At 41.8% G+C, this 24,356-nt stretch overlaps 2 protein-coding genes across 5 annotated transcripts in view; one reads left to right on the top strand and one right to left on the bottom strand.

Moving 5' to 3' along the window:
- The first annotated feature begins 2,363 nt into the window (after positions 1 to 2,363).
- Positions 2,364 to 5,025, top strand: RPP38 (ribonuclease P/MRP subunit p38). 4 transcript variants are annotated; one of them, XM_082753962.1, is made up of 3 exons: positions 2,370 to 2,420; positions 2,592 to 2,675; positions 4,056 to 5,025. In XM_082753962.1, exon 3 carries the CDS (start codon positions 4,083 to 4,085, stop codon positions 4,926 to 4,928), a length of 846 nt encoding a protein of 281 aa, XP_082610088.1. In that variant the 5' UTR covers positions 2,370 to 2,420; positions 2,592 to 2,675; positions 4,056 to 4,082; the 3' UTR covers positions 4,929 to 5,025. The 4 variants fall into 4 exon arrangements, with proteins under 4 accessions (XP_082610089.1, XP_082610088.1, XP_082610087.1 ...); XM_082753963.1 differs by lacking the exon at positions 2,592 to 2,675 and having other exon boundaries at positions 2,364 to 2,420; positions 4,052 to 5,025; XM_082753961.1 differs by having other exon boundaries at positions 2,374 to 2,675.
- Positions 5,026 to 5,051: 26 nt separating this feature from the next.
- NMT2 (N-myristoyltransferase 2) overlaps positions 5,052 to 24,356 on the bottom strand; it is a 31,269-nt gene continuing 11,964 nt past the window's right edge. Inside the window, exons 3-12 of the mRNA XM_082753960.1 lie at positions 22,998 to 23,142; positions 20,391 to 20,509; positions 20,193 to 20,284; positions 19,970 to 20,086; positions 19,091 to 19,261; positions 17,061 to 17,169; positions 13,295 to 13,465; positions 12,154 to 12,321; positions 9,615 to 9,752; positions 5,052 to 9,343 (exon numbers count right to left, since the gene is read on the bottom strand). Of these exons, the coding sequence (XP_082610086.1) occupies positions 9,323 to 9,343; positions 9,615 to 9,752; positions 12,154 to 12,321; positions 13,295 to 13,465; positions 17,061 to 17,169; positions 19,091 to 19,261; positions 19,970 to 20,086; positions 20,193 to 20,284; positions 20,391 to 20,509; positions 22,998 to 23,142 (1,251 nt within the window). The 3' untranslated portion in view covers positions 5,052 to 9,322. The remainder of the gene's footprint in view (positions 9,344 to 9,614; positions 9,753 to 12,153; positions 12,322 to 13,294; positions 13,466 to 17,060; positions 17,170 to 19,090; positions 19,262 to 19,969; positions 20,087 to 20,192; positions 20,285 to 20,390; positions 20,510 to 22,997; positions 23,143 to 24,356) is intronic.

The following is a 24,356-nucleotide window of genomic DNA, read 5'->3' as shown; positions in this document are numbered from 1 at the left end:
AGAATATTTTAGCAGATTGCAAAACTTAGAGATCTCTTTAAATATATTTATTTCATAGAGTGAATTCAAGGCAGAAGAAAACAAACTACAATTTCAATGATCACTACACAAAGGTGGCGTTATGTTTGGGATTTGGCAGCTCTTAGCCATTTAAGCAGGATTCTACTTCTTAGCTGTAAAGCAACACAATGAAACCTCTGTGCCATTCCACATAACTGCAGCTCAGGAGAAAATTGCTGAGCTACTGACAATACACTCCCTGCATCTAGGTCAGAGCGTTGTGTTGCTCACTCTTTGCCACACACACACACACAAACCAAGCTGAGATGGACATTATAATGAGAGCAGGATGAAAAGGGCTTGCAAATCTTAAAGTGAAAGGGATAACAGAAAGCCTAATAAGAAATTACAGCCTAATCCATCAGCGCATGGGCAAGACAAGGAAAGTATTCATGCTTTAGTACAATGATAAAAGCCAGCAATTAAAATAATTTCCTCGGGAACAATTTAAATGCAGTCAGAGTGAAAGCAGAAGGAAGAAGCTTTCCTACCAAAATGCATCTCAAAATGTACCACTCCAAAGATGTACACACCTGAAAAAAATGCGTGCTCTCTTAAATGTTATTCGTGTTTCCCAAACGCACACAAACCACTGATTCAGTGTTAGAAGTTTCCCTTTTTCTTCTATAGCTCTGAGTAAGTAAGTAGCTAGCACCTAAAAATTAAATAACATACCTACCTCTCAGTGCACAAGCCAGTCCCAGCAAAGTCAGATGTGCACACAAAGAAAACAATTCGCACACACTAAGAGCATTTGTGTCTCCTACCTCCGCAAAATTACACGAGCCAGGAACAGTTCAAAATCAGCTGCCTGTGTCTCAACCTCCACTTGCAAAAAGCAATGCACTGTTTAACCGTCAGAGGCTTACGTGCTGCAAGGTAACCTTGATTTTGCAGCAGCAATCCTTACGGTGAAGAAACACGTCTGTCTCTGACAAGGCATTGCACGGACGGACGGTGCATCCCTCTTGCTCCTCTTCTGTCTGGCCGGGATGCAGAATTGCTTACCTGGAGAGTCATGGTGCTGTGGGGATGCCCAGGGACCAGCCTCGCTCCTTCTCCTGCGGGGACGCGGAGCTTCTGCCTCCCAGCTCTGCCGAAGCGCCCTGCGGGGCGGCAGGGTCCGCACGTGATGGGGCTGGGCACCGAGTGGCCTCATCTGGGGGCCGTGCTGGGAGAGCTGGCCTGCCATCAGGGCTGGTGAAGGGATATTGGCTCGATTTGCTGCGTGCTGAGCCCACGAGGGTGCCCACGCTCGTCTCCTTGGGAAGGCTGAGCTCGCATCTGTACCCCGGAGGGTCAGGCCGCCAGCCCGAGAGCAGAGCTGCAGCAGGGTTTCCAAGGCACTTGTTTGAAAAAGGGATTTCCTCGGGGTGAATGAATGCGAGCCTGATCTGAATCGCACCAGCACCATCACTGTTAGCATCCTCTCCTCCGCAGCCCGACCTGGTGACCGGCCCTGTGGGGACCTGGTGCCCACCACAGTGGGGCCGCATCCCACAGAAACTGGGTTTTCTTTGTTCTGCTAAATACAGAAGGAACAACAAACATTAAATTAACTAACCTCCAGTTGTACCTAGTAAAGGAAAAAATCTAGCCCCACTTACCTATTACATCAATTCACTAATTCTTTATGTTCATCCCTCTGTACCTTTGTACTCATCATTCCTCGGGCATGGCTTTAATCACAATACCATACACTTCAGCTTTTTTAATCCACCAGCTTCCGTAAACTCACGTAAAAGGGGTGTTTCCTCTCAAATCAAGCCTGGATTAAATTAAACCGAGGCTTGCAGAGAAAACAAAAGTATTAAATCTCAGTAAGAGGAGATAAAAACACAAGGGAAAACAAGTCCCTGGCCTCCGTCCTCCACCACGGCGAGGCACAGAGGCTGCCATTTAGCGAGGGGAGCGGCGTGCTGGGACACATGGGGACAGAAGGAGCTTCTGGGACACCCGTTAATGGTTCATGGCACTGCGGGGAGCCTTCAGCTTTGTCCTTACGCCTCATCTCCTCACCAGCGTTAGAACATCGTGCGTGCACGTGATGCTTCATGCACTAGCAGTGAGAGCTGCGGTGAAGCCACCACGAAATCCTCACTAATTCGCCACGATTTCATCAGCTCGCACACGACAGAGCCCGTCTATCGCTACCCGATAAAAACACCTTGCAAAACACGTTCAAGCAGCAGCAATACCACCCCAAACACCGGCCCCAAACCCCCCCGGAGCCCGCTGAGGGCAGCACTGCGCCACCGCCCCGTGGCGCCGCCTCTCGCTGCCGGCCCCACCGCCCACCCCGGGGCGGGACGAGCCGGGCCGGGGGCTGCCGCCGTGCTGGGGCCGTGTGGGGCCGGAAGGTGCGGGCTGGAACCGGGACCGGGACCAGGACTGGAACCGAGACGGGGTTTTGGGGCTGTGGGGCTCGGGCACGGCCCCAAGGCTGCGGGGAGGGCGGCCCCGCTCTCGGCCGCCTCGCGTTGCTGGCGCAGCGAGCGGCGTTTGCTCCCCTGCTTTTCTCGTCACCGCAGGAGCTGGAGGAAGGCTGTCGCTGAGCGATCGCGGAGCGGCGGTGTGGAGACGTGGGGTGGTTTTTTTTTTTCGGCCGGAGGTAGGTGGAGGAAGGCCCCGCTTTGCCCGGCCCCCCCTGCAGGAAGCGAGGGGCCCCGAGGCTGGCACCGCGTGGAGGGCGCTGGGTTCCCTCTTGGCGCTTGAATTCCCGTCCCTGTGCGCTCCTTGTCCTCGGTAGCGTCCATTTTGAAAGGAAAAATGCAGTTTTGCAGCAGAAAAAGGCAGTCTTTCGGCTGTGAAATCTGCCATGTTTTTTCCTTCCCATACTGCCTTTACTTGATACCCCCTGTAGGCCATCGGTCATCACTGAAAGGCTTTAAAAGCAAAAATACCGATTTTTATTTTACTTTTTACTTTACTATGATAAGAGTTTCCTCTTCTCTCTGCCACAGCTACAAAACGTGTAAGATCCTTTATTTGTTTTAGCTTATTACCAGTACATAGAGAATTGATGTGAGTGACAAGATGGCATTTTGTAAATACCTCAAGGTCGGCACTCACACCACACATTTCTGCTGGGGTAAGGAGGATACCTAAGGATACAGTCGTGTTTTGTTTCTCCTGAGTTGCTCCTCCTGTGTAAGCTGGGCTGTATAACTATAAAGGCCTCGTAGCTTGGCAAGAGGATGGCGTAATAACCCAAGCGTGAGTTTGGGGACTTAAGGAGTGAACAGGGCCTGCAGGCAGACACGCTGTCATGTCTTGACTCATGATCTCAACTAGGTAGATCAGAGCGAGAACAACTATCCATTCTTTGCACCAGTTTGATTTTTCACAAAAAGACGTGGTCTAGGTGACACAAAAGTGAAAGACCCCTTTTGAACTTCCTGGAGGCCTGCAGAGGTTAGCCTCCCTTCATCAAAAGCATAATTAACACTCTGCAGCCTTTTATCATACCCACTAAATGCAGGTATGATTGCAGGTATGATCTAAATGCAGGTATGCAGGTGTAAGATTAAAGAATGAAAAGGCAAATTAAAGTTTATGAAATGTTAAATTAATTCAAGAATGTGGAGCTTGTTTCATGTCGTGATTTTGCAGCTTTTTTTCATGTCATAATAGCTCTAAAATGCAGCTGTGCAACAGTGAGAAGTGATCCTTCAACTTCTGTTCTTAATCTGCAGAACAGCTAGCTGCTTTCATTCAGGTTCAGCTTCAGAAGGGTTTCTTGTCACTGGTGTTGCCTTGCTCTACAGCCTGCTCTTTAAAACAAAAAAAGAGAAAAAAAGGTGCAACCTGTGCCTTGTGGAAGATTTGTTAAGGATTAGCACTGAGCTAGTGTGAAGAAGGTGCCAGTTGGAAGTACCATTTTGAGATGTGATGTTTCTCTTCTGCATTCCCAAGAGAAGGCTCTGGTAATGAAGTCCCCAGCAAACAGCACGATATTTAAACACTGTTTACCTTTTTCTTCCCTTCACAGGTAGGGTGGCAAAATACAAAAGAACCCCAGGATGTCTGTAATTCAGCAAGGGACGGCATCACTTCGTAAAGCAAAGAAAACCACTGTAAAAATTTGTCTAGATAACCCCTTTGATATTCAGTGGAAAACCATAGATGGAGATAACATGCATTTTATATTACAGACTTTAGAAGAAAGCATTAAACAAATTGGACTTAAAAAGGTAGAGGCTCCAAGGAAGAAAAAGCGTTCCAGTACAAAAAAACAGATGGAAAGAAAGTGTGATGCTAGCAACAATGAGCTCCCTACAGCAGAGGAAACAGAAGGCAATCAACAAGCACCAGGATGGACTGACATAAGTATCAGAAGACAACTTGCGATTGGAGTTAATGAAGTTACAAAAGGATTGGAAAAAAATGAGCTGCTTCTTCTGCTGGTATGCAAATCTGCAAAGCCTGCCATGATCACATCGCACCTTATCCAGCTGAGCGCAAGTCGAGACACCCCAGCAGGCCAGGTTCCCCGACTCAGTGAAACGATAGCACCACTTCTTGGCTTAACATCCGTTTTAGCACTGGGCTTTAAAAGGCAGTCTGATAAATTTACTGATGTAATAGAAGCAATAATTCCAAAGATACCAGCTTTGGAAGTGCCATGGTTTCAGTATAGAGCTGAAGGATCCGCGGCAAATGCAGATTCTTCAGAAATTCATGAACCTGAGCAGCTTGAGGAGACAGTGGAGGATGAGCACACAAGCCAGAAGCGGAAGCGTACAGAAAGCAATCAGCGCGATCTTTCGGATGTGATTTTACAGCCTTTGAAAATCAAGAAAGTTGTTCCAAATCCAAATAAGATCAAGAAACCACCTCGCAAAAAGAAAAAAACCTTTTCAGCATGAATGACTTCAGTTCGGTTCTTCCCAATTAAAGTGATTCGACAAACTCATCTGTGTTGCATTCACCCGAGGTTCTCTCCGCTTTAATAAAGAATATTGTTCAAACTTATGAGTCTGTCTGGGGATAAATATTTAATTTGCAGTTGGAGATCACAAAGTTAAATTGGTAATGAATATCCTGGAGTAATAAGCACAGCTTTGGAATTAATGTAAAGCATTAAGCAAGCTTTGTATTTTTGTACAGATGAACATGCCTCAGATAAAACTGATTCAAATTAAGTGTAATTACTCAAAAAAAATTGATACCAAAATTGAAAGTTTATTTAAACAAAGGTCCATGCCAGTATAACTCTTAAAGCTGGTTCGATGCTTGTTTCAAGTAAAAAGCTGTAACAGCACAGGCAGACTTCCCTTTTGAACTTTCATCCTTTCCTCTGCTGAACAAGAATCTTGGTTTGGTCAAGCATGTATGCAGGCTTGGGTTCCAGCTCTACCTGGTGGTCAATATGCTGAAGGAAAAAGGTTATTTTCATACATAGAACAGAACAAAATTACTACTGCATTTGGAAAAAAAACAACAACACACTTCTGTATGTAAACTATTAACACACATATCCTGTGAGAAAATGTAAACTAAACTCAGTTTCTAAATGGAGTCTAAAGTTATTCCCCAGGAAATTCAGCCATGGCCTGTTGTATGTAAAGTAGCAGATGACAGCTGTAGTTGCTACACAAGACTAAAAGGTTTGGAGTTTCCTTTTGCTGAGGTCTATGAACAGTCTCCTAATGAGACAGCTGTTTTGTAGGAAGGAAAGGAACTAGTACTGCAATTCAAACTGCAATCAAAATCGACAGCGCAGGAGTTTATTTGGCACTCTATGTTATAAGCAAAAGTGAATTCTATGGTATTGTAAAAGAGCAAAATAGCTTAATTGTTTCATCTTGTTTCGCAAAGATGGGTTTTATGTGTTGCGGTTTTCAGAGCTTTGCAAGTCTAGCCTCCCAGTGCTATCAGCTAGCTCATCTGGAGTTTGGATTTAGATAGAAGTGTCTTAAGCTCACGATACTGACTATGAAGGGAGGCAGTAGCCATGATTCTGTAGTTGTCATGCTCCCTGAAGTTTAAACAAAACAAAGGCATTCAATGCCAGAAATTTGCCCTCCCTCGCTAAGGGCGGCAAGGAAAGAGGTGATTTTATTTTGCCTTGCTTCATAGTCCTTCACAGAGGTCATCTGCTTTGGCTTTTTAGATGCATACAATTTTGAAGGCATGCTAGAACCTAGTGTAATTAATTCCCATGCTAGCTAGTTGTAACATTTAGCTCTTAGTCTTTAAGAAGAGCACGAGGATTAGCTTTGGTAAAGAACAAAGCACAGCAGTCATCTTTTCAAGCACCTTGCTGCCTGCCCAGCTCTGTAGCTCTCCCAAGGGATTTGTGTCCCCTCTGCAAAGTTACCAAAGAAAAGAAATTACACAGGATGTTTGAAAAGAGTAGTGGGAAAGGTGGTAGAGTGAGCCTTCAAAATGCCTTCAGATTTGCCAATTTTGAAACCAGCTATTAGTTTTTGAAGGGTCTTACCTGGTAGCTGTTCAAAACCTACCGCACGTGCACGTTCAACATGTGAAACAGCCCAAGAGCCTGTGTCAGAGCTGCTGACAGCAGCACCCACGCCAGTGCCCTTTAGTTAAGGCCCTGCTCAGGAAGCGAGGGCGGGCGGCCACAACTTCCAGCCTGCACCCACGCGGTCAGGCAGTTACTTGGAGGTGGGACACCTCCAAGGCTCACAAAGCACTCGAGTTAAAAGAGCAGGTTCAGCCAAAAGGCTGAAGCACTTATCGGGGACAGAAGAGACTGTTTTGGATTAAACAGCCACTAGGTAGCAGTTCTGCGCACAGGACTGCCCAGGAGCTGCTCCAGCTTAGGTTCAGATGTGCCCTCATCCCTCATCCTCTCTGGCCCTGTAACTTTTTAGTCAGCTACAGCACTGCAACACTTCAACAGGAGCACAACTCTGTCCCCTTCCTGTAGTTAACATCCAGCTAGTCAGAAAAGGACAAATTTGCATGCCTCAAACTCATTGTTTTTTTCCCCAGAATATGGCCCAAGTGAAGAATGGCCACACTCCTTGCTTCACGTGCACTCACCCTAAGATATGGGCAACAAGAAAACTCAGTTCTGCCTTCTGCCCATGTGCATTTGGTCCCACCGTGGCCTAACCGCTTTTGATTTTGGAAAAGAGAAAAGAAAAAACCACTGCCGAGCATTTCTTCCACTTGTATTTTTGAGGGAAGGCAGAGCAAACGAGCCCGTCATTCCCCTAGCACCCAAGGCCAGAGCAGGGGGAGCTGTGCTGTGACCGCTGCCGGGCACCACGTCCCTCAGCCCCGGGGCAGAGCCACGCAGTCGCCCCCAGCACTAGCGGCTGGGTGAGGATTGCCGAGGCTCTGCCCTCGGGAGCGAGGAGGCAGCGAGCACCAAGGCCTGGTGTCAGCCTCCTCCGTGCCTCAGCGTGCTCCCAGGTGAATTCCTGTCAGGCAGGGCCGCGTCCCGCCTTCCGGGAGGTGAGAGGTCAAGTCTTGGATGGAGCTGGGATTAAATCCCTGTTGCTGCCTCAGGTATCTATCCCATCGGTTGCGTTTTCAGGCACTTAGTTCTGCTCAGGCCTCACAGCTCCATCTGCACAGACTGCCTGGAAGATCCCCTTTAAAGCCCTTGTTTTCCCCAGGCCCCTAGCATGCCTGGAGGGCAGACAAACATCTTGAGTCCCCTCCTTTGTGGAAAGGAAGGCGGATGCTTAAAGCACAGAGCTATAATGCAATAAGCCAAGCTATTTATCGCTGTCTCTAGGGCAGAATCCTCTCACTGTTCAACAAGAAACCAAACCACAAACAATTGACACACAGGAAAAGAAGGGGGAGAAAGAAAACCCCCAGTGCTACGAGGAGGTGGGCAGGGCTAGCAGTTACGAAGAACAGACAAATTCATCTCTATCTAAATTGATGTTTTTAGGTACAGGCATGTTTAAAAGGAAAGCTTAGACATTTGCATTTCATGAGATATTCAAGTCACATTCAAAAGATGCTTACAGCACAGAGGCTTCACTACCACGATTTGGCACTTTCAGCTAGGACAGCTTCTTGCTGCAGCTTCTGGCGGCGCTCACGTTACTGCAGCACCCGCCAAGTGAAAGATCTGCTATCATACCTAACTACGGCGCTACGCTGGAACGCATATAAAGTGCTTCAGAAGCCATTCTGGTTGCCGAGCATTCGGGAGGGAATTAAAACAGCTTGCCCAACAACGACGACCAGCCCTCTTACATTTCAGGAAGCGCAGCGCACAGGCTTCCAAGGACTGAGGGTAGAGCATTTCTCTTCCACCTACCAGCCACATACACAGCAAAAGTTCTTGTTCCAAAGTCAGGATAAAAACACTACCAGGAACAATTTATGAATACGTATTTACACAAGATACTTTTTCATTAGAATTACAGACTTCATAGGAAATCAAAGTAGACAAAGGAATATGTGCAATTTTGCAGAAGCATCGAAAACATTCAAACTATAAATATCCTGATAGCACTACTAAAATTCTTAGTTTTACACACAGGCTGATGGTACTCTACTGAGGAAAAACTAAGGTTTTGTGCCACAACTGTAAATCAAGTACAGTAATGTATTAACATTCCGGCAACATAGGTAACACCTGCACTGAACAGTGCGATACTGTTAAATCAATCCACTGATCTATTGAAGATCAAAGTACAAATCTGTATTTTTATTGATTTGGCAGCGTTGCTTATGGAGAAACAAATGCACTAGTTAAACCAGTACATTGTCATACTGCTCCAGTTACAAAAAACATCCAGGACTTTCATAGAGCTACAAACGCATCATAACTTCATGATTTTTCCCCAAATGATGATATCCACGTGAAGTAAATATAGCAAAGATACTCAAGTTTGTATCCTTCATTCTGTTACACTGACAAACATACACCACCACTTAATAAATAGAAATGCAGCAGTTCATCCACATAATAGCAAATATTTTTGTACCCTAATCCACCACTGAAGTTCAGTTTGTACAAAACAGTCTTTTCTACAGAGTGGAAAAAAAATACCTTCTTCTCATCAAGGTGCAAGCTAAGCTTTGAAACTTAAATGAATGTGCTTTTATTCTTTTCATGGACAATAAAAAGAGTTTCAAGGACCTTCTGATTTATCTGAAAATGCATAAATTTGGTCACATGTGGATTTCTTCATTGCTCAGGTTTAATGGACTATTCAGTATCACTGACGTTGTGCTTTTACTCCTCTTGAACAGTATCATTCCAAGAGCTATGGAGATCAAATTAACGCAAATGACGACCTCAGAGTTCTAGAAACACGTGTCCTCATTGTAATACAAGACCAACCTAAAGGAAGAAGAAAAATGCAGTTTTTTAGTTCAAGTACAGCAACAAATCTAAACATTATTTTCTGGTTTTCTGCACCTGAATCACGGATCTTTTCTTTATTTTTTTTTCTTTAAAAAAAATAAAAGATTTTTTTTTTTAGGTTTTTAAAAATTTTTATTAAAAAATAAAATAAAGAAAAAAATTTAAACTCCTCCCATTTTGGCCAGGATAGATGAAAGCATTATTATACCTAACACAGTTCAGAAACTTTTTTTTAAGAGTCCCTTACCTTTTCAGATTCCATGCCAGGACACCTCCAGTTGTACAAATAATACTGCAAATTTCCATCTCCAATCCCAAACTTGAGTTTTTCCAGGAATGTTTTGTTTTCCATTAAGTCTAGTGCATTGAACACATCAAATCCTTTCTGGCAATAGCAAAACATTTTTAAAATTTTACTTATGAAGTTTCAAATGACACACAAATAATACTTTCCACAGAGGCATAACGATATCCAAGGGACTAATCTAATTAAGTGGAAAAGAAAAAATATACGGGAATAAATCTTTCCATTTAATTAGATATACATACAAAGAAAGTATCCCAAGGTAAAAGGTCTGAAGAGTCCCTCAAACACTCCCCTTTGTTTTATCTTTCTGGACATGCATTTTTTACACCCTGTGACATACAGGGCTTTGACACACATGGCCTACTCCAGATGAGGCTGTGTAAGTACAGCTTATGCTGGCTTTCAGTCGTTTGTTATTGATAAACATTTTTGTACCTTAATCCTTTTCTGAAGTGGTATTTCCTTCAAAAATCAAATCTGACACGTCACGCTCCCTCCCTTATTCATGCACTCTCTGCCAACTTCTCTTGCTCTACCTCCCAAATTCACTACTCTGAATGAGCCAATTTGCTCTCTGCATGCAGCGCCGTTGCTGATTTAGTTGTAGCACAGCGTACTGTGCTGCAACACAAACACATTGAATCCCAACCCACTCTGAACTCTTCATAAGCAACTTAAAAATAAGGCCAGTTAAGCCATCACAGTGACAAGCATCATGTATGAACAGCTGAATTTGCCTGGAGGCTGGATAAAACAGTCCATTTACTTGCAATTAACTGCAAGGCAGGCTGACCTAGGAACTTGGAGTCTTAGCAGCATGAAAGCAGAGCACCAGGAGGACTTTCTATATTCTAACATAAAAATAACAGAGTTACAAAACAGTAATGCTTAGTTACTTAAGCACGAGACCATTCTTTGCTCAGTATAAAAATTACGCTTTTTTTTTTCAATAAGCACCCCGTGTTACAAAAAGGGAGTTTTCATCAGTTTAGGATTATTTAAAAGAAAAAGTCACAAAGCATAAACAGTGAATTTAGTAAGGTTCCTTACACAAAGATCATTCTGTGCACAGATGAAGCTACGCTAAGTTAAATGTGCTGTGAAAAACGTGCAGAAACAAGACAAGGTGGCAAGGATCTGACAGCTGGCATCTAAAGAAGCAAATTTTTTAATAGTCCAAATTAGCCATTGACAGTAGCAGTAATCTCAGCTCAGGAGAACATGGATACACTGTATGTACAGACACACTGATGAAGCTTTGCAATTAAGCACTGAAAATTCAAATAAATGTTAAATTTCCCTGACGTAGCTTTAACTCGCTATCTAAACATCAACACGTTAGGCTCAGGTTACTCTTTTCTGGGAGGTGTAAGAAGTTGCTGTTCAAAGGTACTTGCTGCACCCCTCTGCCAGGCCAGAAGAGCACTCCCAAGGCGAACTGTCCTACACCTTGAAACAGTGTCAGCTTGGACCACAAAATGGGGTTTGGAGGGGATCATCATACCACTCTCCCCATGCAGTACACACGGAACGTAAATGCATAGCTCCAAATTTGGGATTTCACTTAGGAGGTCAGGCATTTTGCCCAGTAATTACACTAAGATTTTACCAGACTTGGTTCTAAGCTAGTTTTATAAACTGTAATAAGAAAATAAAACTTCAACATTCAACTAACATGCAACTTGGAAACAATTTACTGAGTTGGATTTCTATCCTCCAAATACATTCTTTGGATATAAGTGTAGAATGGTTTGTGGTAGGTTAAGCCCAGCCAAAAGCCTAACACCCACCCAGCATCTTGCTCACCCTCTCCTGTGGGACAGGGAGGAAGTGCTGGGATGTGCAACACCTGCACAGCTCTCCACCACAGAATATATTGCCACGGTGTTGTACCACACCCCCATGAAAGCCTGATGATTAAGGGCTGAGCGTTAGCTTTTAGTCATTCAGCACTAAACCCTTACAATTCCTATGCAAGGACCCTTACAGTCTCTTCCCTTCCATTTAACTAAATCATGTCTCAGTGTTATTCCACACACAAAGCAGTGCTTAAAAATTAAAACGTGATGTTGTCTATGTAAATTTACAGGCAGCAGTTAGTAACAAGACAGTTTATTTAATATTTTTAAGAGAACTTATTAACTCAAAGGAAAAATATTTTAGTGATACTTTCCATTCTTTTGATACTGAGTGAATAAGGTTGCCAGTGTGCTGTTGGATATTTGAACAGTTCAAGCTATTACAAATGTTTTCATCTTCATGCACTTGTCATTCACTAACATTGCTCAAAGTAAAGAGGAAAACCAAATGCAGCATCTTATATTTCAATATATATTGTACAGAAGTCTCATCAAATACACTGCTGTAGACAGTAAAACAAAACAGAACGCAATGGAATGTATAAATTACTGTCAGTTCTTACCTTGCCAGTACTTCTTTCATGAAAGCATTCTTAGAAGTAGAAGAAGAAAATACTTACCAACTTAGCTATTATGAGTGCATCATTCATTAAGTCCAAGAGGGGGGTCTCTGTATGAATATTGTAAAAGGAATAGGCAGCTTTCAGGCTTTTATGAACAGGATGGTGCATCACTGTTGAAGGTAACGTGTAGAAACTCAGGAAGTCTGTTAAAATACCATTTGAGCCCTACAAAAGAAAAAGTCAATTAGTAAATAAACACTCAGTTATTGGTTAGGCTACCACAGAGGTTCTAGAGAAAGTAAGTAATAAATGCAGCACAGCTTTGCACGCCATATCTATTACAGAATAAGAGGTAATGCTGGCTAAGAATTGAAGAAACTGAAGAAACTGTCCCATCCCTCAGGCCAATTCTGCTGCTTGTAGACTCTTCCGTAGGTTTCTGGGCTTGAATTCACAGAAGACAAAAACCAACCCCAACTTTCTTTTTCCAGCTGGGGAAAAGAAAGGGAAGGTGGGAAGGAAGAGAGGCATTAAATTAAGTTAGACTATGGAAGAGTCCATTGAACATTAGATTCACTGCAGAGTAAGTAGGAAAAATATTTTACTGAATCAGACTATAAGAGAAAAAAACAACAACAGAAAAAAACACAACAAAATCCACACAATTCCCACAAATTAGCAGGTGCCCCTAAAAAATGGTTTTAAAGAATACTGCAGAAACCTATCCGTCAGCTTAGGGAATTATACTGAATTCAAACCAAATCCTTTCATCAGTCGTAATTTTTTAATTTAAAAAAAAAAAAAAAAAAAAAAAAAAAAAGCAGATTTGAAGACCATTACTTACTACCATGTCACATCTCCAGAGAAGCAAAGGGGAGCAGGGGGCATGGTGTGGGAAGATTGTTTTTAAAACATGGAAATATTACAGCAAAGAACCTTATAAGACAGTGATGTTTTGAGATTTGAAAATTCTTCTATAAAATATCCTGTTATAAGAGAGCTGCTCTTTTGTCACATCCAAACAAGCACTTCCTCACTACAAGAATGCAATACAAAGAACAAATTTGGAATCATGACAGCAAATCCCAACTACAGCATGTTTTTCATTCTGTCTGCATTTCATAAACTTGATGCTGATGTGAACTTTTACAAATGGCATTCGTGTTTACATTCCCGAGGTAGTTAGAGAGTGCTTTACCTCTACTACAAAAGTGTCAATAATATGATCCCGAGGCAGGAACCAGTGGGCCACCTCTTCCTCATCCATCACAGGAGCAAGATTAAACTGCTTCAAGTAAGTGTTGATTAATTCTTGTACTGCTTTAGTATCTTTTTGTTCCATTGGTCTCAAACCTGAAGTCTTTGTAGCCTTATTGTAACAAAGAAAAATAAACGTTAAGATGTCGAAAGGAAAATTGCACACACAGCAAGGGCTGGAAATAGGTTGCAGAGTCATTCCACTTGCTATAATGCATTCATTATTAGCCTACTTTACCCCAGCCACCTAATTCATTACACTATTTTACAAAACTGCTTTCAATCAGAATTCCCCCTCTTCTAATTATTGAGACAGTCTGGGGCACTTCAATCTTTATGTTCCATTATTGAAACAACTTCATTTCTCCAGAGAAGGAGATGCTACTGCCAACAGCCTAGACTTCATACAATTTGTATTCCTTTTTTTTTTTTTTTTTTCAGGTCAGTCTTTATTTCTTATCTTCTTCTAAGCTACCTAGAGCCCAGATACAGAAACAAAACATAAAGCAACTTCCATGTCAGAAGCTAAGCTGAAGACAAGAACACTTCTAATTCACGTTTACAAAAATTAGTCAAGCTATAAACCAAAGTCAACTGATAATGTTTAATTAGAAAACTTTTAACACAAAACTCCACCTATTTTTAGTGCTTGTAAACTCACTTCTGCCAACTCACGTTTCTGTACAGGCTCAACTGCTGTTATGTTAACAAGAAAGCTCCTCGTAACTTCAAGCTTTCTGAAGTTAAAAAAGTTACTATATTTCAGCAAATACTGCACTTCTCTTGACTGTAAACATCAGAAGAGGGGGAAAAAAAAAAAAAGCTTTCCAATCCTATGAAATTAAGGTTTAAACAAGGGTGGCTAAAATTTTCTCCCCAATTTTTATTAGTTTTCCTGAATATTTCCTTGGAGGGAGAGAATGCTCATTCTCTTTCAGAGCTCATTTATCCTGCTTCATCTGAGCCACATACTTGGGCATGTACCACATTAATCACAGCAAAGTCAACTGCAAGAGCAGCCAGGTAGTGGCTTGATTACTGGAAGCCTGAAATTAGTGTAACTGATTATTCCTTGCTCCCAGGGAGTTATTCTGGAGGAGGTCTTTATTCACACACTCTGGAACTCAGCAGCCAGATGAAAAATCAAGGCACATTTTGCCACCTCCATGTGCTGGGTCTAATCTTCCTCCTTTCCTGCACAGCCTATGGTTTGTCTCTACAACAGCACATCTTCTAGTATTTTAAATGCCCTGAATCCTTAAGGGTATTCACTTGATTTGTCTGCATGGCTCTTCCTATGCTGTATTTTGTTCATAACCTCCCTAGGAATGGCAATATGAAACATTGATTTGTTCCCTTTGAACTTTCCTCTCTCTTCTAAAGCTATATAGAGGAGCACAAAGGGAGGAAAAGCAGCTGGGCTGGAACATCTTTATTCCCCCACAACACTCAGAATGGCCACACCTAAATGATTATTTCTAGTTCCAGAAGGGAAGAAGAGTGCACAGAACTGGGCTAAATTTTGTTTCTCCACTCCACACACCAAGCTGCACAGGGCACGTACCCACGAGTGTCCTAGCTCTGGAGCTCAGTCAAGAAAAGAAATACAAAGACACCATCCATGTTCCTGCCCTCATTCTAAACCCATCCAAATTTTATACCCCCTCACTGCTCAAGAGATTAAACACTTAAACCCTCCCAACATTTTTTTTTAAACTAATTTATCTATAGATACATACACAAACACTGCCTTCAGTGAGGGTGATATCTTACTAACATAATTACTGCCTTTCCTTTTTCATTTCTGAAAACCTATTCAGTTCACACTGTTTGCATGATTAGGATTGATTAATTCCTCTTAAAGGGAGATGAGCTCCCAGTGGCAATGATATTCCAAGGACTCTAAGAAAAGAGGTCAGAATGCCAGAAACAGTGTTTGGTGCTGAGGGACATTAAGGTGGTGGTAAAGAACTCAAAAAGCTTTTGTTTTAGGACAGTTTGGCCTGAACGAACCAGTTTGTCTAACGTAACTGATAACAGCCGCAGACTGAGGATAGATATTCACAAAAGCACTCAAACCTTTTCACAGAAAAATAAATTCGAAAAATTTACAGCACAAAAACTAAACAGAAGACATTAACAAAAAGATTATATCTTTATTTTCCATGGAGAATCTCCCAAGGCCCATCTAAAAGTAAATGCACAATGGAGCATCTATTTTCTATTTGCACATCTCTGTAAATGCTGTATTTTCTGAGTAAGATGGTGCATTCTTAGATTTCCGTAATTTGTTTCTATTTTGCAATTGGGGTTCTACACTAAAGGGAGATGATCAAGGTACAGCTGCTCAGGTTTCTAATGACTCCCTGTAGTTACATTTTTTTGTTCCGTACGTAAGATCCTTATCCTATTCTTTCAACTATTCTTGTCCTGCATTGTTTCCATGAGAAATAGTACTGGACTTGCCAGTGAAGCCTATATTTGAAGTTGTCCACTGGACTTCTTAAAATGTCTTCAGATTTGATGAAACCTATATTTAGTTCTCCAAGATTAAAACCTAATTAATTTGGTTATTAACGCTTAAGCTCTGAAAACTGCTGCCTTGCACACAAGGGAGAAGCATTAAGTGCAGACACAGGGAGCATGCAGGCAGCACAGGAAACAAGTCTCACTGGCAGCAGAAGTTGAGATGAAGGCATGGCAGGGGCTTTACACTGAGGAGTGCTTAGTGTGTTACTCAGATGTGCCGGTAACGTGATGCTGCAGGCGCTGTTGTTAAGTATAACCAACAGAAAAAATTCCCCAAAGTCAGATAAATCATTACAAAGTGTATTATTTTAAAAAATGTATTTTTTTTTATCCCAAAGGGAAGGTTTGCTTACATAAAAAGGTTTACTGATCTGGCACTGGTCCAAAGGACTGCCTGCCATCCCTCCAAAGAGAAAGGTAGCTTTTGCAAAGAAATTGCTTTCAATCATATAGCTTAGACTGCCTTCCATAGCCTGTTACAGCAATGAGATTTTTTGATAGTGCATCTCAGACTACTTACAGTGACTTGCCCTGTCAAGGAAATGCATCCTAAGGCTTTTTGCCAGCCTTGCTATTAGCTGCAAATATGGGAAAATATTTTTAACTAACCTTGCGATGCCAGAACGTTTTTTTTGGCCAGACCATGCAAATAACAGTACACAACATTCTGAGGCAGCTTTTGCTGAGCCTACTCATTGCAGAAGAACAATGTTCTCTGACATACAAGAAAAAGCTTGAAGAAAAACAAAACAAAACAATCACCTAATTCCACTATACTCAATCAACTTTTGAACAGACTTCTCCAAGAATTTTAAGCCATGAGCTGTTAATTTTCTACTCCAGTAATTTTCTGTCAGATTAATGAAACCTAGAATAATCATACGCATCTTCAACTCAATCTCACACATTAATGAAGTCAAGGTTTCTGAATTTATTTACTTCTCTAAAGGCTTTTGAGCCATTTATATTTTCTCTACACACAAACCTACGCTTCCAGCAATAGTCTCTTCTGTCTAGTGTGGCCCTTATTTCTGGTTGGTGAAAAAGACTGTATTTTCCTATGCCCTGCATGCACTGCAAGCCTTTCCACACCAAAGCCTGCGCTGTCAGAAACAGATGGAAGGTTATTTCGAGCCTCACAATAACTGTGGGGATTCTCTAGAAGACATACTGCTTACATCAGGAAGCCTGTAGAGCTTCATTGTTCTTTGTAGAGTCATGTTTCTACTCAAATGTGAAAATTTCACCTCCACTAATTTTCTGGGGTTCAGTGATCGATGCCAATACCTGGAAATAAAATTCATGAGATTAGGTAGTGTTTTAAGTACAGATTTACTTGTATCCATTTCTTTAATTTCTTGCACTGCTCCTCCTCTCCAGATTTGTTTCCTAGCAAGCCTGTACCAATGTCTGTAAGAGGCTTGAGCAAATAAAAAAACAAACCCCACCAAAAACAAAACAAACTAAAAAGGGGAAAGCTACATATAAGCAATAGCTTCTAAACAAGCCTACAGTCACTGTATTTTGGATCCAAGCAAATTATGGAACAAGTAAGAACAGGGTGAAACATTTCAGTACCTGCCACAGCCCTGACAATCTCACCATACTTACATCACAAAATTTATTTTCTTAACAGACAGGTCCCTCTCTGCTCGTGTCTCTAAGCAGTTTGTTGAAGGGCCTCTTCTAGGAGATCATTGTGCAACAGCACATCCCTGGTTACTCTAGCACAGCATGGCTTTTTATCTGCCTTTACCTACAGAAAGTTGTAGGATCTTTGGTGTCGCTACATACAAACACAATTTCAAATCAAAAGGCTCATAAATGATTTCAAATCAAAAGGCTCATAAATGAGCACTCTGTTTTCAGAAGGATACTGTTGAAACTGAACTTCTCCCTGCACAAATAAAATCCACTCCAAGCAAATGAACTTATAGTTTGTTACATACAACGTTTTCCACATGATAGTTTTCCCATCTTTATCACATGCCGATCAAGTCCTCCTTTCTTCAGGAAAGATGAAAGCACTTCAAAAAAGAAAATCATACAATTCCCAGAAACCCTCTGCCATCTTTGGCAAGCAACCAGGTCAACAAGGAAGTGTCCCAGCTGGGAAGCAGGCCACTTGAAAAACACAGGTATACAATGCTGCCATTGCTAGCACAGCTTCCACCAGAAGGTCAACAGAGGTATCTATTAATCTATTTGAGGTACAATAAACAAACCCGAAATTAGATTTTAGCCTAAGATGTTTTATCCAAGGCACTGAGGGAAAAAATAGAAGCCAAGAAAACCTCATATGCACTTGGGCTTTTAGGTTAGATTCAACTCCACAGCATTTGATTTCTTTTAATGTTATGCTCTTGTAAGTGGTTTATGTGGCAAGGTTTTGGTGCTGAGGAGCTGCAGTGGTGGCCTTTATGAGAGGAGCCCAGAAGCTGCCACGTGCTAGGTAAGAGCCAGAGCTCCAAAAGGGACCTGCCCCTGGCTAAAGCTGAGCCAGTGAGCAATGTTGATTGCACCTCTGTGAGAGTAGATTTAAGAAAGGGAAAAAAAACTGCTGTGCAACAGCAGCTGGGAGAGTGAGGAGTGAGAACCAGCCCTACAGTCCCCAAGGTGAGTGCAGCAGGAGGGCAGGAGGTGCTGCAGGCACGCAGCAGCAGTTTCCCTGCGGCCTGTGGAGAGGCCCCTGGGGGTGCAGGCTGTCCCCCTGCAGCCCATGGGTCCCACATGGAGCAGATCTCCACACTGCAGCCCCCCCGTGGGTGGAGGAGCCCCCGGTGGAGCAGGTGGATGTGGCCTGGATGAGGCTGCAGCACATGGAGAGCCCCCGCAGGAGCAGGCCCCGGGCCGGAGCTGCAGCCCACGGAGAGAAGAGGGTGGGTGGAAAAAAAGGTGTTTTTAGTTTGCTTTTAGTTCTCACTGTTCTAGTCTGCTATCAGTAGGCAATAAATTACATTAATCTCCCTTGTGCTGAGTCTTTTGCCCACAACAATGATTGGCGAGTGATCTCCCTGTCCTTATCTCAACCCACAAGCTTTTTAAATCATATTTTCTCCCCCTGTCCTTTTGAGGAGGGGGGACAAGAGGGTAGCATAGTGGAGCTGAGCTACCAGCTGATGTGAAACCACAACAGCCAATTACACCAAATGCTCATTAAAATGACTGCTACAGGAACCAGTATTATTACGAACATCACCTAGGTTACCTGCAAGTAGCCACAGGTTTGGGGAGTACCACTCCAGCAGTGTAAACAGCCTGAAAAATTCCTTCCAGGTTTACTCTTCTGGTTATTTCCCGAATCAGTACAGGTGCTACCCGTTTAGATCTCAGTTTCTTATGGACACACAGAAAATTGATTTCTACCATTTTCTTCACACTAAAAAAGAGATTAAGTAGTGAAAAAAACAAACAAACAAACAAACAAAAAAAAAACAGTAACAAACAACTGCCCCTGCATATTGCATATTTTTAAATGCATACTTTAAGATTTCCATGTTGTAACAGAAGGATCTGAGGTAAAAATATATCAGCCTGTGACAAACTACATCTGCAGCTAATACTAATCTATGATAGCGTGACATTGGTGGCAAACTGTACAATACACAAGCAGCATCTAAGGTGTTCATGATACTCCACTTTCAGAGCTTTATCAAGACTTAACCCATTACCAACTTTAAGATCCTGAAAGACATCCAAGAACATGCTAAGTGGTATCATAATACTTCATGATTGTCAGCATATGACTATCTGGCCAAGGAAGGTCATCTGACCTTACTCTTTAAATAAATAAAATGGCATAGACAATTCATCTGTATCATCCATCAGTAAGAAAATTCCTTAAATATTTATTGCTGGTTTTCACTGTAAGGATGCTACAAACTTTTTGAAAACAAGCAAACAAACCAAAAAAAAAGACCCCACAACCCCATTTAAAAATCTCTGCTATATGCAAAGGATTTTTCTTTCTCTCTACGGTCACTGAGCCTCTTTCTCTCTACAAGTTCTCCACGGCAATGGATGCCATTTTAAGCTTTGTTTCACAGTGTTACTCTTTTACAAATAAATAAGTAATGGTGCATTTTACCTGTCATAAATACGAATATTTGCAGGGATGGCACTTATGAATCCTACCAGTTTTTTGTTTGAAGACACTCTAACACCACAGTGCCATTGGGGTAACCAGCCCGGAGGACGTAGTGCCCTAGAATTGATGACAGAAATAATTACAAATTACTGCCTAAGAAGATGTAATAAAAACAATCTTCTTTGCACTCCAGCCAGAACAGAATGTGGAACTTTCTACTCACCACAGAAGAAATTCAGGTGAATAATCAAACCTAAACATATTATCATCATCTTCTACGTAATTCTCATTTAACAGCGTGTATAATTCCTTTAGCTGAAAACATACGTAGGAAGAAAAAAAAAATCAAAGATCTATCCACACACACCAGTGAGAATATACTTCAGTGACTTTAAGGTACATATAAAACTGTGTTACTTACAACTTCGGCATTGCTAAGATCCAACGTGTCCCACATAAAACCCTGTGGCAAAGAATATGGCTCTAGACGGACATTGTCCTTATCTGGTTCAATTGCACCATGTGAAGTTATAACTTCATCTTTTCAGGAAGGAAGAAAGCAAGAGGGGAGAAAAAGAAACAAAGAAAGAAACAAAAACCAGTTACACTGCTAGCTTCCCAATTAGTTCTCAAAAACTGCATTTAACTCGCACCATATTTTTTCTCAGAATTACGTGACAGGAACATGAGGCTTTTAGAAATGCTTAAAAAATCATATTATTAGCTTATGCTACTGCTCAGTTCTTACAGATTGCATTCAGACTAACTACTACCTCATCAGAATACCTATAGCCAAGCACTGAACTACTCTACCTCAACTGATGGCCAGTATTTCATAACACAAGGCACCAATTTATCAGCACATGCACAGCACTTAACCAGCTATGAAATCCCAGGTCTTATCAGGAGAAATGTGTTGTACTGACAGCCAACAAACTATGGCTTGGATCCTGTTTTCAGCTGACTTGAATAGACCCGAGCTCAGCAGTACACAACAGAAACACAGCAAAGGCAGGGCTTTTAAGAGATGCTGGAGAAATATTAAATTTATTCCTGAAATTGTACATGAAAATCTGCTTTCTCCCTTTCCCTTAATTTACAGCTCTAGCGATTCAGTATATAACAACTAGCTGTGAACAGAAACTGTTCCTCTTCTTTGGAGCAGCACCTGCCAAACACAGCACATACTTCTCCCAGGTGATGCCCAGTCCTGACAAACAGTTATGGCCCGCTGTCCAGTTTGGAAGGCCATCAGTACACAAACTCTGGAAGTATCAACCACCTAAACGCTGCTGCCACTACATGGCAGACTTGACCTAATATTATATACCAAAGGATCTATTGCTAACAACCTTAACTGTAAGGCAGAGTGATTCTGAATGCAAAGATCCCTACGGCTACTTCCTGAATCAACAGATTTTTTTCCACCTGAACATATCCAGCATGTCAAACAGTGAAGACTTCTCATTACGCTCATTCAGCAGATAAAGCTAAAAAAAATAAAAATAAGAAAGATTCAACAACAAAAATCAAGAAGTGATTCAGAAAGATCGCTGAACAGAACCTCTGACAGCCAACTGCTCTGACAGCAAAGTGTATTTCTACTGAGGAGCCCTAACCAACCATTTTTAGAGCCAATCTCTTGGTCCTTTTAGGCTGGCAAGGGACAGACTCATCTCTAGAGAGCTGCTTCAGGATATAATGACCACCCTGAACTGAAGCCCTGGAAACGCTGTACACACACTTGAACTGGCTCTGAAAAAAACTTAGTTATGGTAGGAATATTTCTTGATTTATTCATCAACTTTGTTTGGCTAGGCTCTTACATGCATACCAAAGCAAGACTACTGTTACAATTACTATCATTAGTTTGATTAGATGTTTGTCTAGAGAAGAACCAGGGCAGGTCAGTTCAATCCAGTGGAAAGCACTGCAGCAGGGATGCTGCTCTGGACTTCTCTGTGCAAGGAAGTCAGGGGAAATATGATCACTGTGGATTAAGCTACAGAAATGGATTAATTTGAACTGCTGCCTGTGAAATAGAGAGCAGAGTGCTCCTGTGCTTTACACTCTACCTTATTTTTGCTTATTCTACACCAGTCTCCAATGTCATGGAGACAAACCTTCAGAACAGAACAGACAGCTGTTCTGTGGCTGACAGCTTCTGTGCTGAGACTATTTTATTTGTGGGTCCCCAAACTCAGGGGGTTGGGCACTGCAGAGCTAGAACAGCTTAACTTAAAGATAGTGAAGAGGGAAGAAGGTGGTGCAGAAAATTGGAAGAAACAAGAGAGTCAGCAGCTGTCTTCTCCAGTACAGACTAAAATTTACCCACTGTGTGTAAACAGGGGATCGGATCAGTACAGAAGAAGTAATCTGACAAAATTTTTCCAAACCTGAAGGCAAGGAGAGGTCACATCACCTCCTCACTTGGCACCAAGAACAAAGAAGGGATGTAGAACGTATGCCTTCAAGGTACTGTAGTGTACATTGTGGAAGAAACAAGTGAACAAAGAGCAGTAGAAGTGTACGTGCATGAGAGAGGTGTCATTATCCACTTAAAGCTGCAGGAAAACTGTAACCTGCATCAGGAGAGTCACCATCTCTGTGACAACAAATCTGTCTATAGAAAAAAAATATCAGAGAATTATCAAAGTTTACTCCCATCACCACTTGACTGTGGTTTGTTTGTTTGTTTTATCTTCCCTGAAGTGGAAAAGACTTCCATGTTCTGTTGTTTGAGAGTTCAGACCTAAAATATAAAAAGGAATGCTACTGCAACAGCATTTCCCATTTTAATAGAGAACATCAGAGTAAGATTCATTAACACTGTGCTATGTTGCATATTTCTTTAGGGGCAAGCACTTTCCTAGAGAAATCAGGAATCCCATATAAACAACACAAAAAATTAAGGAACTCTACTGCATGCAGTTCAACTTAATACCCATTTTAGAGAAGGTGCCACGCAACTCGTACAGGTTCTGTTAGTGATCAGTAGGATCACATGCCCAGGCCCCGTTCAACTTACTAAGTTTAGGTACAGGTTGCGTATCCCAAAACTGGTATTTACGTTTGGTAGCCTCATCAATGTTCTTTGCTGGACCTTGGCATGCAGAGAGCAGCTCCATCGCTCTCTGGATGTCTTGAAGTTTCTGCATTGGAATGGCTGGATTCTGCGCAGAGACAAACAGAAGAGGAAGCTTATTGGATATGTTTATTTTGAACAAGCTGTACAAATGTGTTCATTTAGTTTATTCTTACGTATTCTTTCACATAGTCTTCTCATCACAGTTAGCTTCAGTATAATCTTCAGTGGCAGGACAGAAGGATAGGTGGGAAACAGACAGGCAGCTTCACAAAATCCTTAGTAGCTTTCAGTGGTATTTGCATTTAACCATCAAACTTTGGTGTTTATAATACAAATACTGCAGCATTAAGGCAGGGCAGCAGTATAATAACAAAACGCTTTTTATATTCCCCTCCCAATGGTAAAATAGAATAAACAGCATAAAATAGATCATCTTAGGTATCTAACAATCTTAAAATACTACACAGATATTTGAAGTTGTCCTTTATACATACACTATAAAACATTACTGAAATTCAGTACGGCTCAATATTTTGGTTATGATGTTGCTGCAAATATCCACTTTTTAACCCTAGTTATATAGCATATACCTTCTATAAACTCCCAAATTTTATCCTGGGTAGCACACTGTATTGTACGATATATAAGCATTAGCCATCTTCCCATTAACACCAACCACGCCAACACTCACAGCGAAAGACTTTGGCTTATGGAAGCAGACTTAAAATAAACCAACCTTCTATTTAAAGGTAGAATAATCTTTCTGGAGAAGTTATCTGAAAAGCATAAAACCTCAGGCTAAACGTTTCTGAACTAAGCTCCTAAATCCTCACTTTTGAACATTCTCACTCAGTACAACTGGAATGAGAATTTCACCTGCATATGAAATTGCAGAGGAATCATGGTAATAGACTTCTAAATGTAAGGGTTATTTCTCTCTCACTCCCTTCATCCTTCCCTGTCACTCATTTAAAAATCATCTCCCAGGTGGTAAGTCCTGTTCTGAGGCATACTAACAGCATGCTTATGCTCAGGCTTTCCCAGACTTTGCAGTGCAATAAATATATTTGATGGAATAGTCTCAAATGGATTGGAAAATGTTAAGTATTTCTGGACAGAGATTTCAAGCCAGATTTTTTGTTTATTTTTTTTGCTGAGTATCAACGGATCACTGCTTCAGTATTTCGCTTTCTATCTAGGATTTGTGCGTTGAAAATCCACCATAAACCGCATGTAATGACATTAAAGCTTCATTTGGATGGGCAGCTGCCTTCAGTGCCCTCAGTCACAGACGGAGTG

The sequence above is a fragment of the Aythya marila genome (genome assembly GCF_965140915.1).
Source record: "Aythya marila genome assembly, chromosome: 2".
NCBI lineage: Eukaryota > Metazoa > Chordata > Aves > Anseriformes > Anatidae > Aythya > Aythya marila.
Note: the sequence above shows the minus strand (reverse complement) of the source record. Positions and strands in the feature narration are given on the sequence as shown.